The 12,479-nt window shown below is 43.1% G+C and overlaps 1 protein-coding gene across 1 annotated transcript in view; it reads right to left on the bottom strand.

Annotated features, from left to right (window-relative positions):
- Positions 1 to 12,479, bottom strand: part of LOC143127885 (phospholipid-transporting ATPase ABCA1) — a 267,356-nt gene that overhangs the window by 184,609 nt on the left and 70,268 nt on the right. The window contains exons 12-14 of the mRNA XM_076289598.1: positions 10,593 to 10,790; positions 2,687 to 2,892; positions 1,982 to 2,158 (exon numbers count right to left, since the gene is read on the bottom strand). Of these exons, the coding sequence (XP_076145713.1) occupies positions 1,982 to 2,158; positions 2,687 to 2,892; positions 10,593 to 10,790 (581 nt within the window). The remainder of the gene's footprint in view (positions 1 to 1,981; positions 2,159 to 2,686; positions 2,893 to 10,592; positions 10,791 to 12,479) is intronic.

Here is a 12,479-nt window from a genome sequence, read left to right on the forward strand (position 1 = left end):
CAGCTTATCGCCTCAACCGTCTTTCTACAGTATGGGTTAATGTGCATGCTGGCCTGTTATGTCCGTAGATGACTGATGAAGTGTTTAATACACATCCTTGTTAGCTTAGCTCCTACTGTACATATTTCTCTCTTTGAGCTCATTGATGTAACCATCCCACTTCAACTGCCCAGGTGAAACACTTTTAAATATGCTAATGACTCATTGGTGGAATAAATGAATAGCGAAATAAACAAATGGATAAAAGCAAAATGAGGATTTTTTTTTGCTGGATTTTTTAAATTACATTTTAAATTCAGATAAGGGGCTGCTCCTCCAAAAAAACTGAAAAATGGCTCCTGCTTTTCCGCTTACCAATAGAACATCGGGTTTGTGAAATGCCTTTCGCTGCATTCATGACTGGTTTTCCGAGGACAAAAACATAAAACAAAGTTGTACAATAAAAAATCCTGGGATTAAAACCCATTGGAAGAGAAAGGTACTTTCCTCTCACGCTTCATTGAACCTTTTGGTGCATCATCTCTGCGCAATTCCACCCTCAATTATTTATGAATGAAATAACAGTTTTCGAGTGTTAATAATTAATGCTGAACGCCCAGTGGCTACACGGGTGGGGGTGGGGGGGGGGGGGGGTGAGGGTAGAGAGTAAATGGCTGTGGGACCTGGGGTATTGCAGAGCTTTATAGCTCTCATTCATCTCGCAGTGATCATTAATCCTTTGTTTTTCAAGGAAGGGCAAAAAGCGGAGCCGACTGGCGCTCCGTCGCGACAGGCAGACAAGCAGGTTTGATTGCCATATTCCTCGTCCGCTCGTACGGCCAGGGGAAAATAAATCAGAAGGGAAGAGGTATCATTACAGCGCCGCTCCAAATGCCATTACAAAGTAGCATCATCAGAGGCGAAAGGGCAAGGCGAGAGCCTCGATCTGTTTTTATCTCAGGCGCGGGTCAGTGGATGAGGATGCAGTCGCCTTGCCGACGCTATTGTAAAGACTCTGATTGAAATGGAAGGCTGAGTTAGTGAAGCTTGGTCAATTGGGGAGGGGTTTAAAGCATTTTTGAAAATCCATGGAAAAATGACTGCAGTCTGGTGGGTGGTCACAGAAGCAGATGTGGGCACTATCTCCGTGCTCTGTGTTTGGACATACAGATGTTTCCAAGACAACCCACAACTGCAGACATCTGCAGTTCCATGAAAAGATAAACGTGGATGAAACAGGTCATGGAGGCTATTACTGTGGATAGATGATATCTTCACCTGTAAGCTCATGTCAGTTCTCACCAACTATTCATTTCTGACATTTTTGACATTTCAGTCAGTAGGTTATTTCTTTATTCTGATATATTTATTTTTCATATCCACTTTGGTTTTAGTGTGTATTTTTCTCACTGTTACCCCTGGTGTGCCTTGCTTTGTGAGACACATTTGTTTAAAAGCTCTGTGCACATTAAAAATGTATGCTGACCAGTGCTTTGCAAACCAATAGCTCTGCTTTTGTCCCCCAATGTCCTTCCAAGCACACTTAACTGGACAGAAAAAAAGAAAAGAACATAAAAAGAACAGAGAAAACTAAAAAAGGAGAGGGAAGAAGCAAAACAGAGAGAGATAGAGAGAGAAAGAGAGAGAGGGAGAGAGAGATACATAGAGAAAGAGAGAGAAAGAAATAGAGAGAGAGAGAAAGAGAGAAAAAGAGAGAAAGAGAGAGGGAGAGAGAGGTTAAGAAAGAGAAAGGGAGAGAAAGAGAGAAAGACAGAGAGAGAGAGAGAGAGAGAGAGAGAGAGAGAGACCCCCATGGTTCTGAAGGGACACTAAATGGTTGTAGGTGATGGATAAAGCCATTAGCAAGGTCCCAGGGCTTCGTGAGTGGTGTCTCCTGTTATGTGTGCAGGCCAAGTAGAATCCTTTATTGCCATAATGCCTCTCTCCCACCATCATGAAGATGCAGCTCTAGACTCAGATGTACGTCTGCGTTTATACTCACGCGTCATCGACGTAGCAGGGGTACGGCATCTGTTGGGCGAACACTCCGAGCGGCTGGCTCTTGCCCGTGTGTGTCTGAACGATCCCCTGGTCGATCATGTCCTGCAAGTAGGCGAACCCCCCCCACACGTAGCGCATGTCGTTAAACGAGTGGTCTCTGGCTCCAGGGTCCCAGGACCTTATTAAACAAGCAGAGAAATGATTGTCAGTATCGAGCAGAGAGACTGGACACTAGTTTCACCCCTCCTTATGCACCTAAACAGGCCGCGATGGCAGCCAGGGTCCAGGGAGGTGGTAAAAGATATGGAAACATTATCGGGCCCTCCTACGTGTTTGTGATTCCCCTGGCAGCCGTTGCCGTGAGCAACTTCTTATATTGAATTTACGAAGGTGGCATGAGATGGAACAGCAATAATCTGACTGACTGACTGATTGCACAGTCATTGCACTTTTATTTATTGATACCGTGTCGTTTGTCAAGCATGTAAAATGCCTTGAAGCAAGACTTTTATTCTTTTCTTGCCTCTTTTTGTGTTGTTCATTCAAGAATAATCTGTACCTTAGAGCAAAAAATGTATTATTGTGTGTGTATTTTCTTATATTTTCAGATACAGTTGATATTTATAGATACAGTTTTATAAATCCTAGTGACAAATCCAGACACTTTTTGACTTGACAAATCCAGTCAACGTCAGATAAATCCCACCTGGCCTTAATCTTATCGCTTCGCTCCACGTCCTCGATGTCCATTCTTATCTTGTACTTGACGAACGCGGGCAGCTGAGTCGCGTTGGGCACGAGGCCCTCGAACACGATCCCTGCCCAGTAACTCTGTTGATCTATCAGCTCCAGTGCTCGGTCCACCATTGGTCCCTCACCCGCTATGGCCTCAAACTTATCCAAGTCCAGGCACTGTGTCGGGGGAAAAGAAGACAAAAAAAAAATAAGAAAACAGAACCTAGCTTCACAGATATGCCTGCAAGAGAAACAGACGCCCAAAACAAATGCCCAAACAAGCAGCACAGCAAATATACAGTATATATGGTTCCAGGTTCCTGGTAAACGTCAAGCAAGCAGATTGACAATGCATAGAGCACAGTGCTGTCAACAGAACAGGCGTAATAAGACATACACACACTTATCTATGTAGTGTCCCTGGAGTGCATGACAGAGAGCAATGGATGGAGAGGAAACGAGTGGAAGGCCAAGAGGCAGAGAGAGAGAAAGGGAGAGAGAGAGAGTGAGAGAGAGAGAGAGAGTGAGAGAGAGGGAGAGAGAGGGAGAGACAGAGAGTGTATGAGGGGTGTGAACCTATGTCTTTCCTATCGATACGGAACGCACCGGCAAACAGAGTTGCAAAATATATGGAACTGCCGAGGGACAGACTGCAGGCCATCCCGGCCCGAAAACCCTCCGCCTTCTCTCACATGTCATTCAAATCTAATGAGCTGTCACTGCAGAGGCCTGTCCCGTCCCTGTCAGCCACCACACTGCTTATTAAGGTATTTTTGGCCAAGGGGAGAAGGTCACATTGATGCCTGGCTGCACACCCCAAGTTTGGTGCATTCACACCTTAACCTGTTGAGGAGTGAATTATTTTCCTGGTTCCTTCTAGAATTCTACGCAAACAATCTATAGTTTCAGTGTTCCTTATACAGTCTATGGGGGAAATCTCTGAGGGTAATTGTGACATCATAATGTGGAACTCTCGGTTCGCGAACATTCTAATCACATATTTGTGACCGTACTCCTCAACAGGTTAAGTTGTAATGAGATGTTCTCCACTGCTGCTGGATCCACTTCCTCTCCTCTCCTCCATCCATGTTTCGCTCGCTGGCTTTGCTTGTGCGTTGTTGCTCTGCATTCGCTCCCATTACTATTGCAAACTGACAGCGTGCGGGCTAATTGGATTTGGTTTCATTTGGGTTAGATCCTAGCCTGCATTTTGCAACATCTGCTATAAAGCTTCATGTTCCGTGTAGTTAGCAGACAAACAAAAGTGTTACACTGCTATTTGTAGTTTTTTTTTTTTTTTTTGCATCTGTCATATTTAGTTATATGTAAAGGGTTTCACAGCGATGTTGTTGTTTATTGTGTAATGGCCTCAAACCTTGTCGTATAGTCGTTTTATGGCCTTGATCACTGTTGTGATTCATTGGGAAACATTTGCACAATCAATGCCTGAATTCATTCCTTTCTAGACACATACAACCAATACATTTGTAGTTGATGGCAGAGGACAATCTATATTTTTCGTAAATAGAACTGCTATGCTATAAAAACAAGACGTATTTCAGGCATGTCTGAAGAGTCTCATTCTCCTTCTCTCTCTCTCACCTTCTCTAACACACACACACACACACACACACACACAGTGTGTGGGAACTTAATATCCATATGCCTTCTCATTTGCTGTTATCCCACAATATCAGTTCTATAGTTCAAAAGCATTCAAACAAGCTCACATTGATAGCACCTTAAGGGTTGCAGCATTGAGTACATCAGGTTAACTAACACTAACTAAACAGTCCTGGGTAAATTCTCTAAGGAAGAAGTCTGAATGTGTGTGTGTGTGTGTGTGTGTGTGTGTGTGTGTGTGTGTGTGTGTGTGTGTGTTTGTATGTGTGTGTGATTTTTAGCTGCCATATTTAGCAAAAGTACCGTACAGTTCAGAGTGAGTATACCCCCTTCATATTCTCTAGGAAATGAAGTAATGGCTTTGTTGCTTTTGGACAGCTTGCTCTAATGTGCCCACCACATCCACATCCCATTGGAGGAGGGAGCATGCTGACATCACCGTCAGACCACCAGGGCTTAGGATCAGGCACAGGTGAGGCTAGCGCTTCAGGGTAGTGTGAGTTTGATGAGATTAGTGTGTGTGTGTGTGTGTGTGTGTGTGTGTATTTGTTTGTGTGTGTGTGTGTGTGTGTGTGTGTGTGTATTTGTTTGTGTCTGTGAGTGTGCATGTGTGTTTGAGTGATCTCCATTGTATAACTCATCTGTGTGTGTGTGTGTGTGTGTGCTTGATTTTGTTAGTGTATGTCTGGATCTGGGAACTGGTTGGCAAGTATCACTGGTCTGCACTTGAGCTGATAAGGCTGCAGGCTAAGGTGAATTTAGCTCTGCTGGGCCAGGCTGCTGCCATAGGCGGAAATAAACACAACTATTTGCACCAGGATGCTGCCCCTGCGGATGCTGTGCAAAGTTCTCCAGCTGCTGTGCCTAAACACAGACGCACACACACACACACACACACGCACACATGCGCACACACACACACACACACACACACGCACACACACACACACACACACACACACACACACACACACCACACACACACACACACACACACATACACACACACACACACGTCTCGTTCTCAAACCTGACTCACACACACACACTCTCAAACGCATTGAAACCCTCCCTGCTGTGGGTCTGTACCCACAGAGGACCCAGGTTTGTGTTCACCATGAGGTCATCAAGAGGTCCCATCTCTCTCTCTCTCCGTTGTCAACGGTCCACTCTTCACTGTTGTTACGGCCCTAACGGTTTCTGCCTGCCTATCTGTGTTTGTCTTGCAGGCCAGAGTTATGGCACAGGTGCCTCTAGTCACCTGATTACTGTACCAGGTGCTATAAGAGGCTGGGTGGTTGGCTGGGGTTCAGCGGTCCCTCACTCCATTCCTGCATGCGTTGCTTTTGTCTTTGTTTTGGATTATATCTCATTATTCTGATTTACACTTTCACTTACACTTACACGACTATCATACTTATCCTGACTACATTTCTTGTTTTCAGCATACATATTTACTTTAATAAAAAAATTAATATATATTTATCCTCCCTCATGTTATTTCACCAACCTGGTGGGTTTAACCAAAGTCCTTTTAGGCAAGTCTCTCCACTCGGTGGCAATATTGCAACGCTTTTTGGGCACTTATCGGGCATCTATTTTGGTAGAAATGCGCCTGCGCAAGGCTTTACGACACCAATCTTGCTCCAGCGGCGAGATCACAACACATGATTGGCACGATGTCTTCACAACACACCACATTATTGGCTCAATGTATTCACAACACAGCACATGATTGGCTCAATGTATTCACATGTCGACGTTTTTCCGAGGAAGGGGTGGGATATGTGTAGACAACGGCCATATTGGCGTTACAAACTAGCCCCATGCATTTCTATGGAGGACTTTTGGAGTGCTGTGTCTACTCATTAGAAAGTCTCTGGTTTAACAAAATAAAGGCTAAACAAAAATAGCAAAGTTCTAAAAAGCACATGCTTTTGTCCAAAGCAAAACAGACTTGCAAAGGTGGGTTCAGGAATCAAATACAGGCCGACTTTTGACTCACCCTGTTACTTTAAGTTGAAAGAAAGTTCATAACTTGACTCAAAAACTGACTAAAGTTTTGCTTTGTACCAAGTTTGTGTGTGGAATAGCTGACAAAGTCACGGGAGCATCAAGAGCAGCATCTGGATTGGGTGTATTTAGAAAGCAGCGGTGCTTATGTTAAAGCTGTCTAAAGCTCGGCTGGATTGGAGTTTAGAGTACTATAAAGACATCATCGCCACTTTGAGAGTCTTGGTTCCTGGGGTGGGCATTTAGGGTGTCATTAAAAAGAGCTTTGTCTATGACACTGACAAATAATCAGGACAAAGTAATTGATTGCCCTGGTATCAGAACTAACTAACTAACTAACTGACTGTCTCTCTCTCTCTCTCTCTCTCTCTCTCTCTCTCTCTCTCTCTCTCTCTCTCTCTCATGGACCACACACAAGCACGCACACACACACACACACACACACACACTCAAGATCTTTGAAAAGATGCGATGAGGCTGGTACTACCATCTCAACAGAGCAATGTCACATGTGGTGAAGTGCTGCATCAATTTCCTTGTTCCTGGCAACGACCGCACGCTTCCATCTCAGCTGTGTTCAGAGACCCCTTAATGAGATCCAACGATGACAGGCCTATTTCATCACCAGGAATAATTCACATGGAAATAGGTGCTATTTATTGCTCTTAATGCCAGGAGTTAAAATATGAGCCAAAAAAGAATGGCAACAGGCGTAAAAAATAATTGAAATGCCTCGCTGTACAAACATCCCTCTCTCTCTCGCTCCCTCTCTGTCTTTTTCTCTCTCTCTCTATCTCTCTATCTCTCTCTCCCTCTCTTTTATTTCTCTCTCTCTCCCCCCCCCCCCCCCACACACACATACACACTACAGCTCATTACCCCAATACAATTATAATCACCATAGGCCAAATAGTGCCTTCTGACAGGTAAATGTGTCATAGCAACTGTTTCACTGAAAGCCTTCAGAAAGATCACTGTTTGGGGCAAACCAACAAGGTCTTTAGAATGAACTGCATCGTTCAGTCTTTGTGATTTGGAGAGACTATACTGGCCCCTCAGTGGACATGCTGACCTATGCGGACTCCAAAACCCCTCATCCTGACCCACCCCTATCTCTCACTTACTAAAGCAACACCATGAAAGAATTGATACACATGCCCCTTGGCGTCCATATCCAATGCCATGCAGCGCAGAGACAGTGCCGAGTTAGTCAAAAAACAACTGAATGGGTCATGATCCTACCCAATCAACAAGGTTACAATGTGCAATATCAAGCATGCATGCACTCTGTGCATGCATTGACAATTACTTTATTCTCCATTATTGTAAGTCATAGTAGCATCAAAATGAGTTTGAACTGAAGCCTTCATGTTTAGGCAAAAGAAGTGCATTGTGTTGCTTTAAGAGTTGGAGAGGGACATTTACCCTGGAATCTTGCTTGCATGCACTGTGTGTGTGTGTGTGTACCATTTTGGATCTCCCCCTATATCTTCTATACATATGCAGAATCCCCCACACACACACACTCTTTATTACAGTTTTTTCTGATTGCTTAAGCACATTTTTTGTAACTATGGATTTTTTTGCAAAACTCTACACACAAATAGGAAAACATTTCAACCAATCAGCAAAACATTGTAGTTCTCTTGCAAAAGCTAACACACCTTGCTTAACTCTTCACACCTTCATAAAAATGGTGTTTTTGTATCAAACAGTAAACACGAGCCATCACAATAGTAAGCACACAATGTGCCAACTACACACTGATGGTATGAATAAAAACACATCTTTTCTTTCTCTGTGCACAACGTACAAATCAGTCTACATTGTGTCGTCTCTCTCAAAATTTCGTCTACATCACATGCAATGTCCTAGTCCAAGGCACCGGGGAAAATATATTGTGGAATGCCGTATCCAGGCCTGACATGACAATATCCCCACACGTAGACTGATTTTTTGCCTGTAAAAGGGCCATTTCTTTCTCTTCTTACCCTTCCTATTCCCCCTCCTCGTCCACCTCTTGCTCCTCCTTCACCTCCGTGTCCTTGTCATTCTCTCTCTCTCACTTCTTCACCTCTGCACCCTCTTCCTCCTCTTCTTCCTCCTACTTCTTCACCTCCACGTCCTATTCTTCGGCCTCCTCTAATTCTTACTCTTCTCACTCTTCCTGCTCCCTCCATTGTACCCATTGTACATTACCTGTGGCTTATTTATAGTGCTTAGGCTGATTGCAAAGTGAACTAATTATCTAAAACAGTTTTCACATGAGAAAGTGTGCCAGAGAGTTGGCAAAATAGTGAAAATAATAGCCATTATAGATTTAGATTTGCTAGGAGTGTGTAGATCATTTGGAAATTGAGTGTAAAGCATGAGTTGTGTTTAAATTTTTTCTCAGTCGCTTTGGTGCTTTTCTCAGATCAGAATGAAAATTCTCATAACTATTAGTTCAACCACCACAACATTGAGTCATTTGTGCACATCATAGTAGCAATTTCTCCTTCCTCTGAACAATTTGCAAATGCTTTTGGACATGTATCAGTTGATTTCATACAATTCTCTGCTGTTTTATAACATTATTGTTTGCTTCTGTCATGTCAGTCAAAATGAACTATACTTAGGATGATGAATAGTCATTCATAGGATCAGGCACAGGTGAGGCTAGCGCTTCAGGGTAGTGTGAGTTTGATGAGATTAGTGTGTGTGTGTGTGTGTGTGTGTGTGTGTGTGTGTATTTGTTTGTGTCTGTGAGTGTGCATGTGTGTTTGAGTGATCTCCATTGTATAACTCATCTGTGTGTTATACAATGCATGTGATTTCATACAATTCTCTGCTGTTTTATAACATTATTGTTTGCTTATGTCATGTCAGTCAAAATGAACTATACTTATGGATACTGAATAGTCGTTCCCAATAAAACTAATAGTCTTCATTTAATTGCTTGAGTCATTACATACAAAATTGGTGAACTAGTTATCAAATTATGTCACGATGCTGTAGAATTACAAAGAGCATACAGTAAAAATGTACGTATTCAGTGTCTTGTACTCACTTACTCCCCTAACTACAACAATGTGTAACTTTACTGTAGTTTTCAAATGGCTGTACAAGTACTGTATAGTGCTGTCTTGAGCATGTTCAGGTAGTGTCACCGAGTTCTGACCTTTTTTTTGCATTGGAAAATACTGAGAGAACTGTCATAATGAAAACATGACAAAGCCATTTGACTATCTTGTTCATAAACGATGGTGTCAAGACTTCTCATTTTGATGACACTGACAGTTTCATTGACATGAATACCTGCTTTTGAGGAATGGACTATCCATTTTGAGCAAGTGATGTGCTTTTGCAGGTCATCCACTAGGTTTTGCAGTTTGCACTAATTGTTTTGAGAAATGCACTAACTGCTGTGCAAATGTTAATAGTGACGTGAGAATAGCACCAAAGCGACTGAGAAAAACTGTAAGCATTCAGAAAAAACTGTAATCTGCGTTCCTCTCCCGCCTCTTGATAGGCTGCGGCTGGTGAGATGTAGAATTGATTACCATTCGACCCCCTGGGGGTCTCTTGATCCAGAATACCACATTAAGAGTGCAGAGAGCTGCTAAGGCCTGAATATAAAACACTTAAGCGGCGCTAAAAATCAATATTAATAGCCATCGCTGGCCCAAGCAAAACACTTCGACCACTGAAGCGTTGTCTCATTTAGGTATTGTGTGTTGAATGCCATTACTGTCCTGGATGCGTGATGCACATCTTTTACTTGTGAGGAGAAGGCTTAATAAAAATAGCTCCTCGGGATTAAAATGAACAGAGAACTACTAACATCAATTAGAGAGACGCTTGATATGATACACATGACTGGTTATTGTACATACATAAAGGGAGAAAGCGAGAGAGAGAGAGAGAGAGAGAGAGAGAGAGAGATAAAGAGAGAAAGACTCATGGTCAGCGACAAGAAGATAGATAGATAGATAGATAGATAGATAGATAGATAGATAGATAGTTATAGATAGATAGATAGATAGATAGATATATAGTTAGATAGATAGATAGATAGATAGATAGATAGATAGATAGATAGATAGATTATGAGAGAGAAAAATGTCATAGCATAAGAATAGTACAAAAAGATATCTAAGATTTGATCGATAGGGCAATAAGGACAACCTGTTTTGTTGGTTGGATGGAACAGAGAGAGAGAGAGAGAGAGAGAGAGAGAGAGAGAGAGAGAATCCTCTCACCCCAAGGAATAGGGTCATCTGTTCCAAAATCTGGCTGGTGGTGTTGAAGGCGTTGCGCCAGTCATAGTCTGGCATCCCCGCGGGTCGATCCTCCGGGGGTCCGTTATACAGGAAGTTGGTGATGATTGCAGCAGTTAGTCCAGTCCCGTTAAGACGCTGGTCTATGATTGCTGCAAAGATGGGGTCCTTCAGCAAATCCTGAAAAAGAGAGAGAGAGAGCAGTTTTAATAGAAATTATAATAAAAACATATAATATCACATTTCATATTACGTCCTAGTGATGGCAAATGATGATATTAGAGTAGTATATTAGAGATGTATTTTTGCTAAAAGAGTATGGGGTGATTTTTACATTCCGGTGAAAATATGTTTGCATCATCCTCAATGTGTTTTTCTTTTTTTACCTCCCGCTGTCACAACACACAGAGTACAGCAGAGCTTCCTCTTAATTAGTGAAATGAGTGTTCACAGTTCATCATCTGTGCTGTCTTATCTCAGCCCTCTGAAACCTCTGCCTCCACAACTCATCTTCCCTCTCATCCCCGTTACTTGGATTTGTACCTCTTCTCTCCTCAAATGACCTCCCCTTTCTCCTCTTCTCTCCTCAAATGACCTCCCCTTTCTTCTCTTCTCTCCTCAAATGACCTCCCTTTTATCCTCTTCTCTCCTCAAATGACCTCCTCTACTGGAATTATAACTCAAGGACAAACAAGAGCATTATTGCAAAACACAATGTGCAGCAAAATAATTTTCAACTGAATCAAAACAATATATTTTTCGATTATGTGTTTTCATAATCACTGGAAGACATAATTGACAATTATGGATTCATTTGATTACTGGCACAGACCTACATGCATGTTAACCATTCTCCTCATGCCAATGACAATGCAGACCAGAAATGTAGATTACTTTTCCTAAAACCCTTCACCTCCACGTCCACCTACGTCCTCCCTTCTAAACCTTTTTTGATAGTCTGATGGTGGACAGTCCAAGTAAAGTGTGACTTGGTCGGACGAGAGAGGAGAGAAGAGAGGAGGGGGACATGAGATAAGAGAAGAGGGAGTGGAAGATGAGAGGAGAAGAGAGGAGAGAAGAAAAAAGCAGAGGCGAGAAGAGGGGTAGAATTTAGAAAAGAAGAGTGAGGGGTGAAAGGGATTATGGGAAAGAAACATTTCTTCTTTTCTAAATTCTACCCCCTTCCTCGCCTCTACTCTTTTATTCTCTCCTCTCTTCTCCTCTCTTCTTCCACTCCTGCTTCTCTCACCCCTCCTCACCTCTGCATCCTCCCTTCCTTTCCTCCACCTCTCCTCCTCTCTTCCCCTCTCCTCTCTATCACCCCTCCTCTCTTCTTTCTCTCCTCCCCTCCTCTCCTCTGCATCCTCCCTTCTTTTCCTCCACCTCTCCTCCTCCTTCTCCTCCTCCTCTTCACTCTTTCCCTCTCCTCTCTCTCACACCTCCTCCTCCTCCTCCTCCTTCACCTCGTCTGTCTCTCCCGCTCGTCTCCTCTTCTCTCCTTGTGTTTTGCTGGTAATGTGTCTGTGTCTGGGCTTTGCCATGCACAATCAATTAGAGGCATTAAGCTAGATGGCACTGTTGTTCTTCAGCCTTGTAGGGTGGCTGCACCCCACAGCTACAGACAAGCACATATGCACAGGAGACCGACAGGAGTGTGAGCTGCGTGCGCCCACACGCACGCCCGTGCACAAACACACACACACACACACACGCATATGCACACAGAGGCGCACACACACACACACACACACACACACACATACACATTACACACACACACATAATTCATTTATTTGGAATAACCAATACTGACTACAACAACACAGCATTCCAAATATTAATAAAGAGCCCATTTATGTCTCAAACAGC

Source organism: Alosa pseudoharengus, unplaced genomic scaffold, assembly GCF_046254945.1.
Source record: "Alosa pseudoharengus isolate Yale_2024_CS ecotype anadromous, Long Island Sound unplaced genomic scaffold, YU_APseudo_1.1 YU_APseudo_1.1_scf_17, whole genome shotgun sequence".
In the NCBI taxonomy this organism is placed as follows: domain Eukaryota; kingdom Metazoa; phylum Chordata; class Actinopteri; order Clupeiformes; family Clupeidae; genus Alosa; species Alosa pseudoharengus.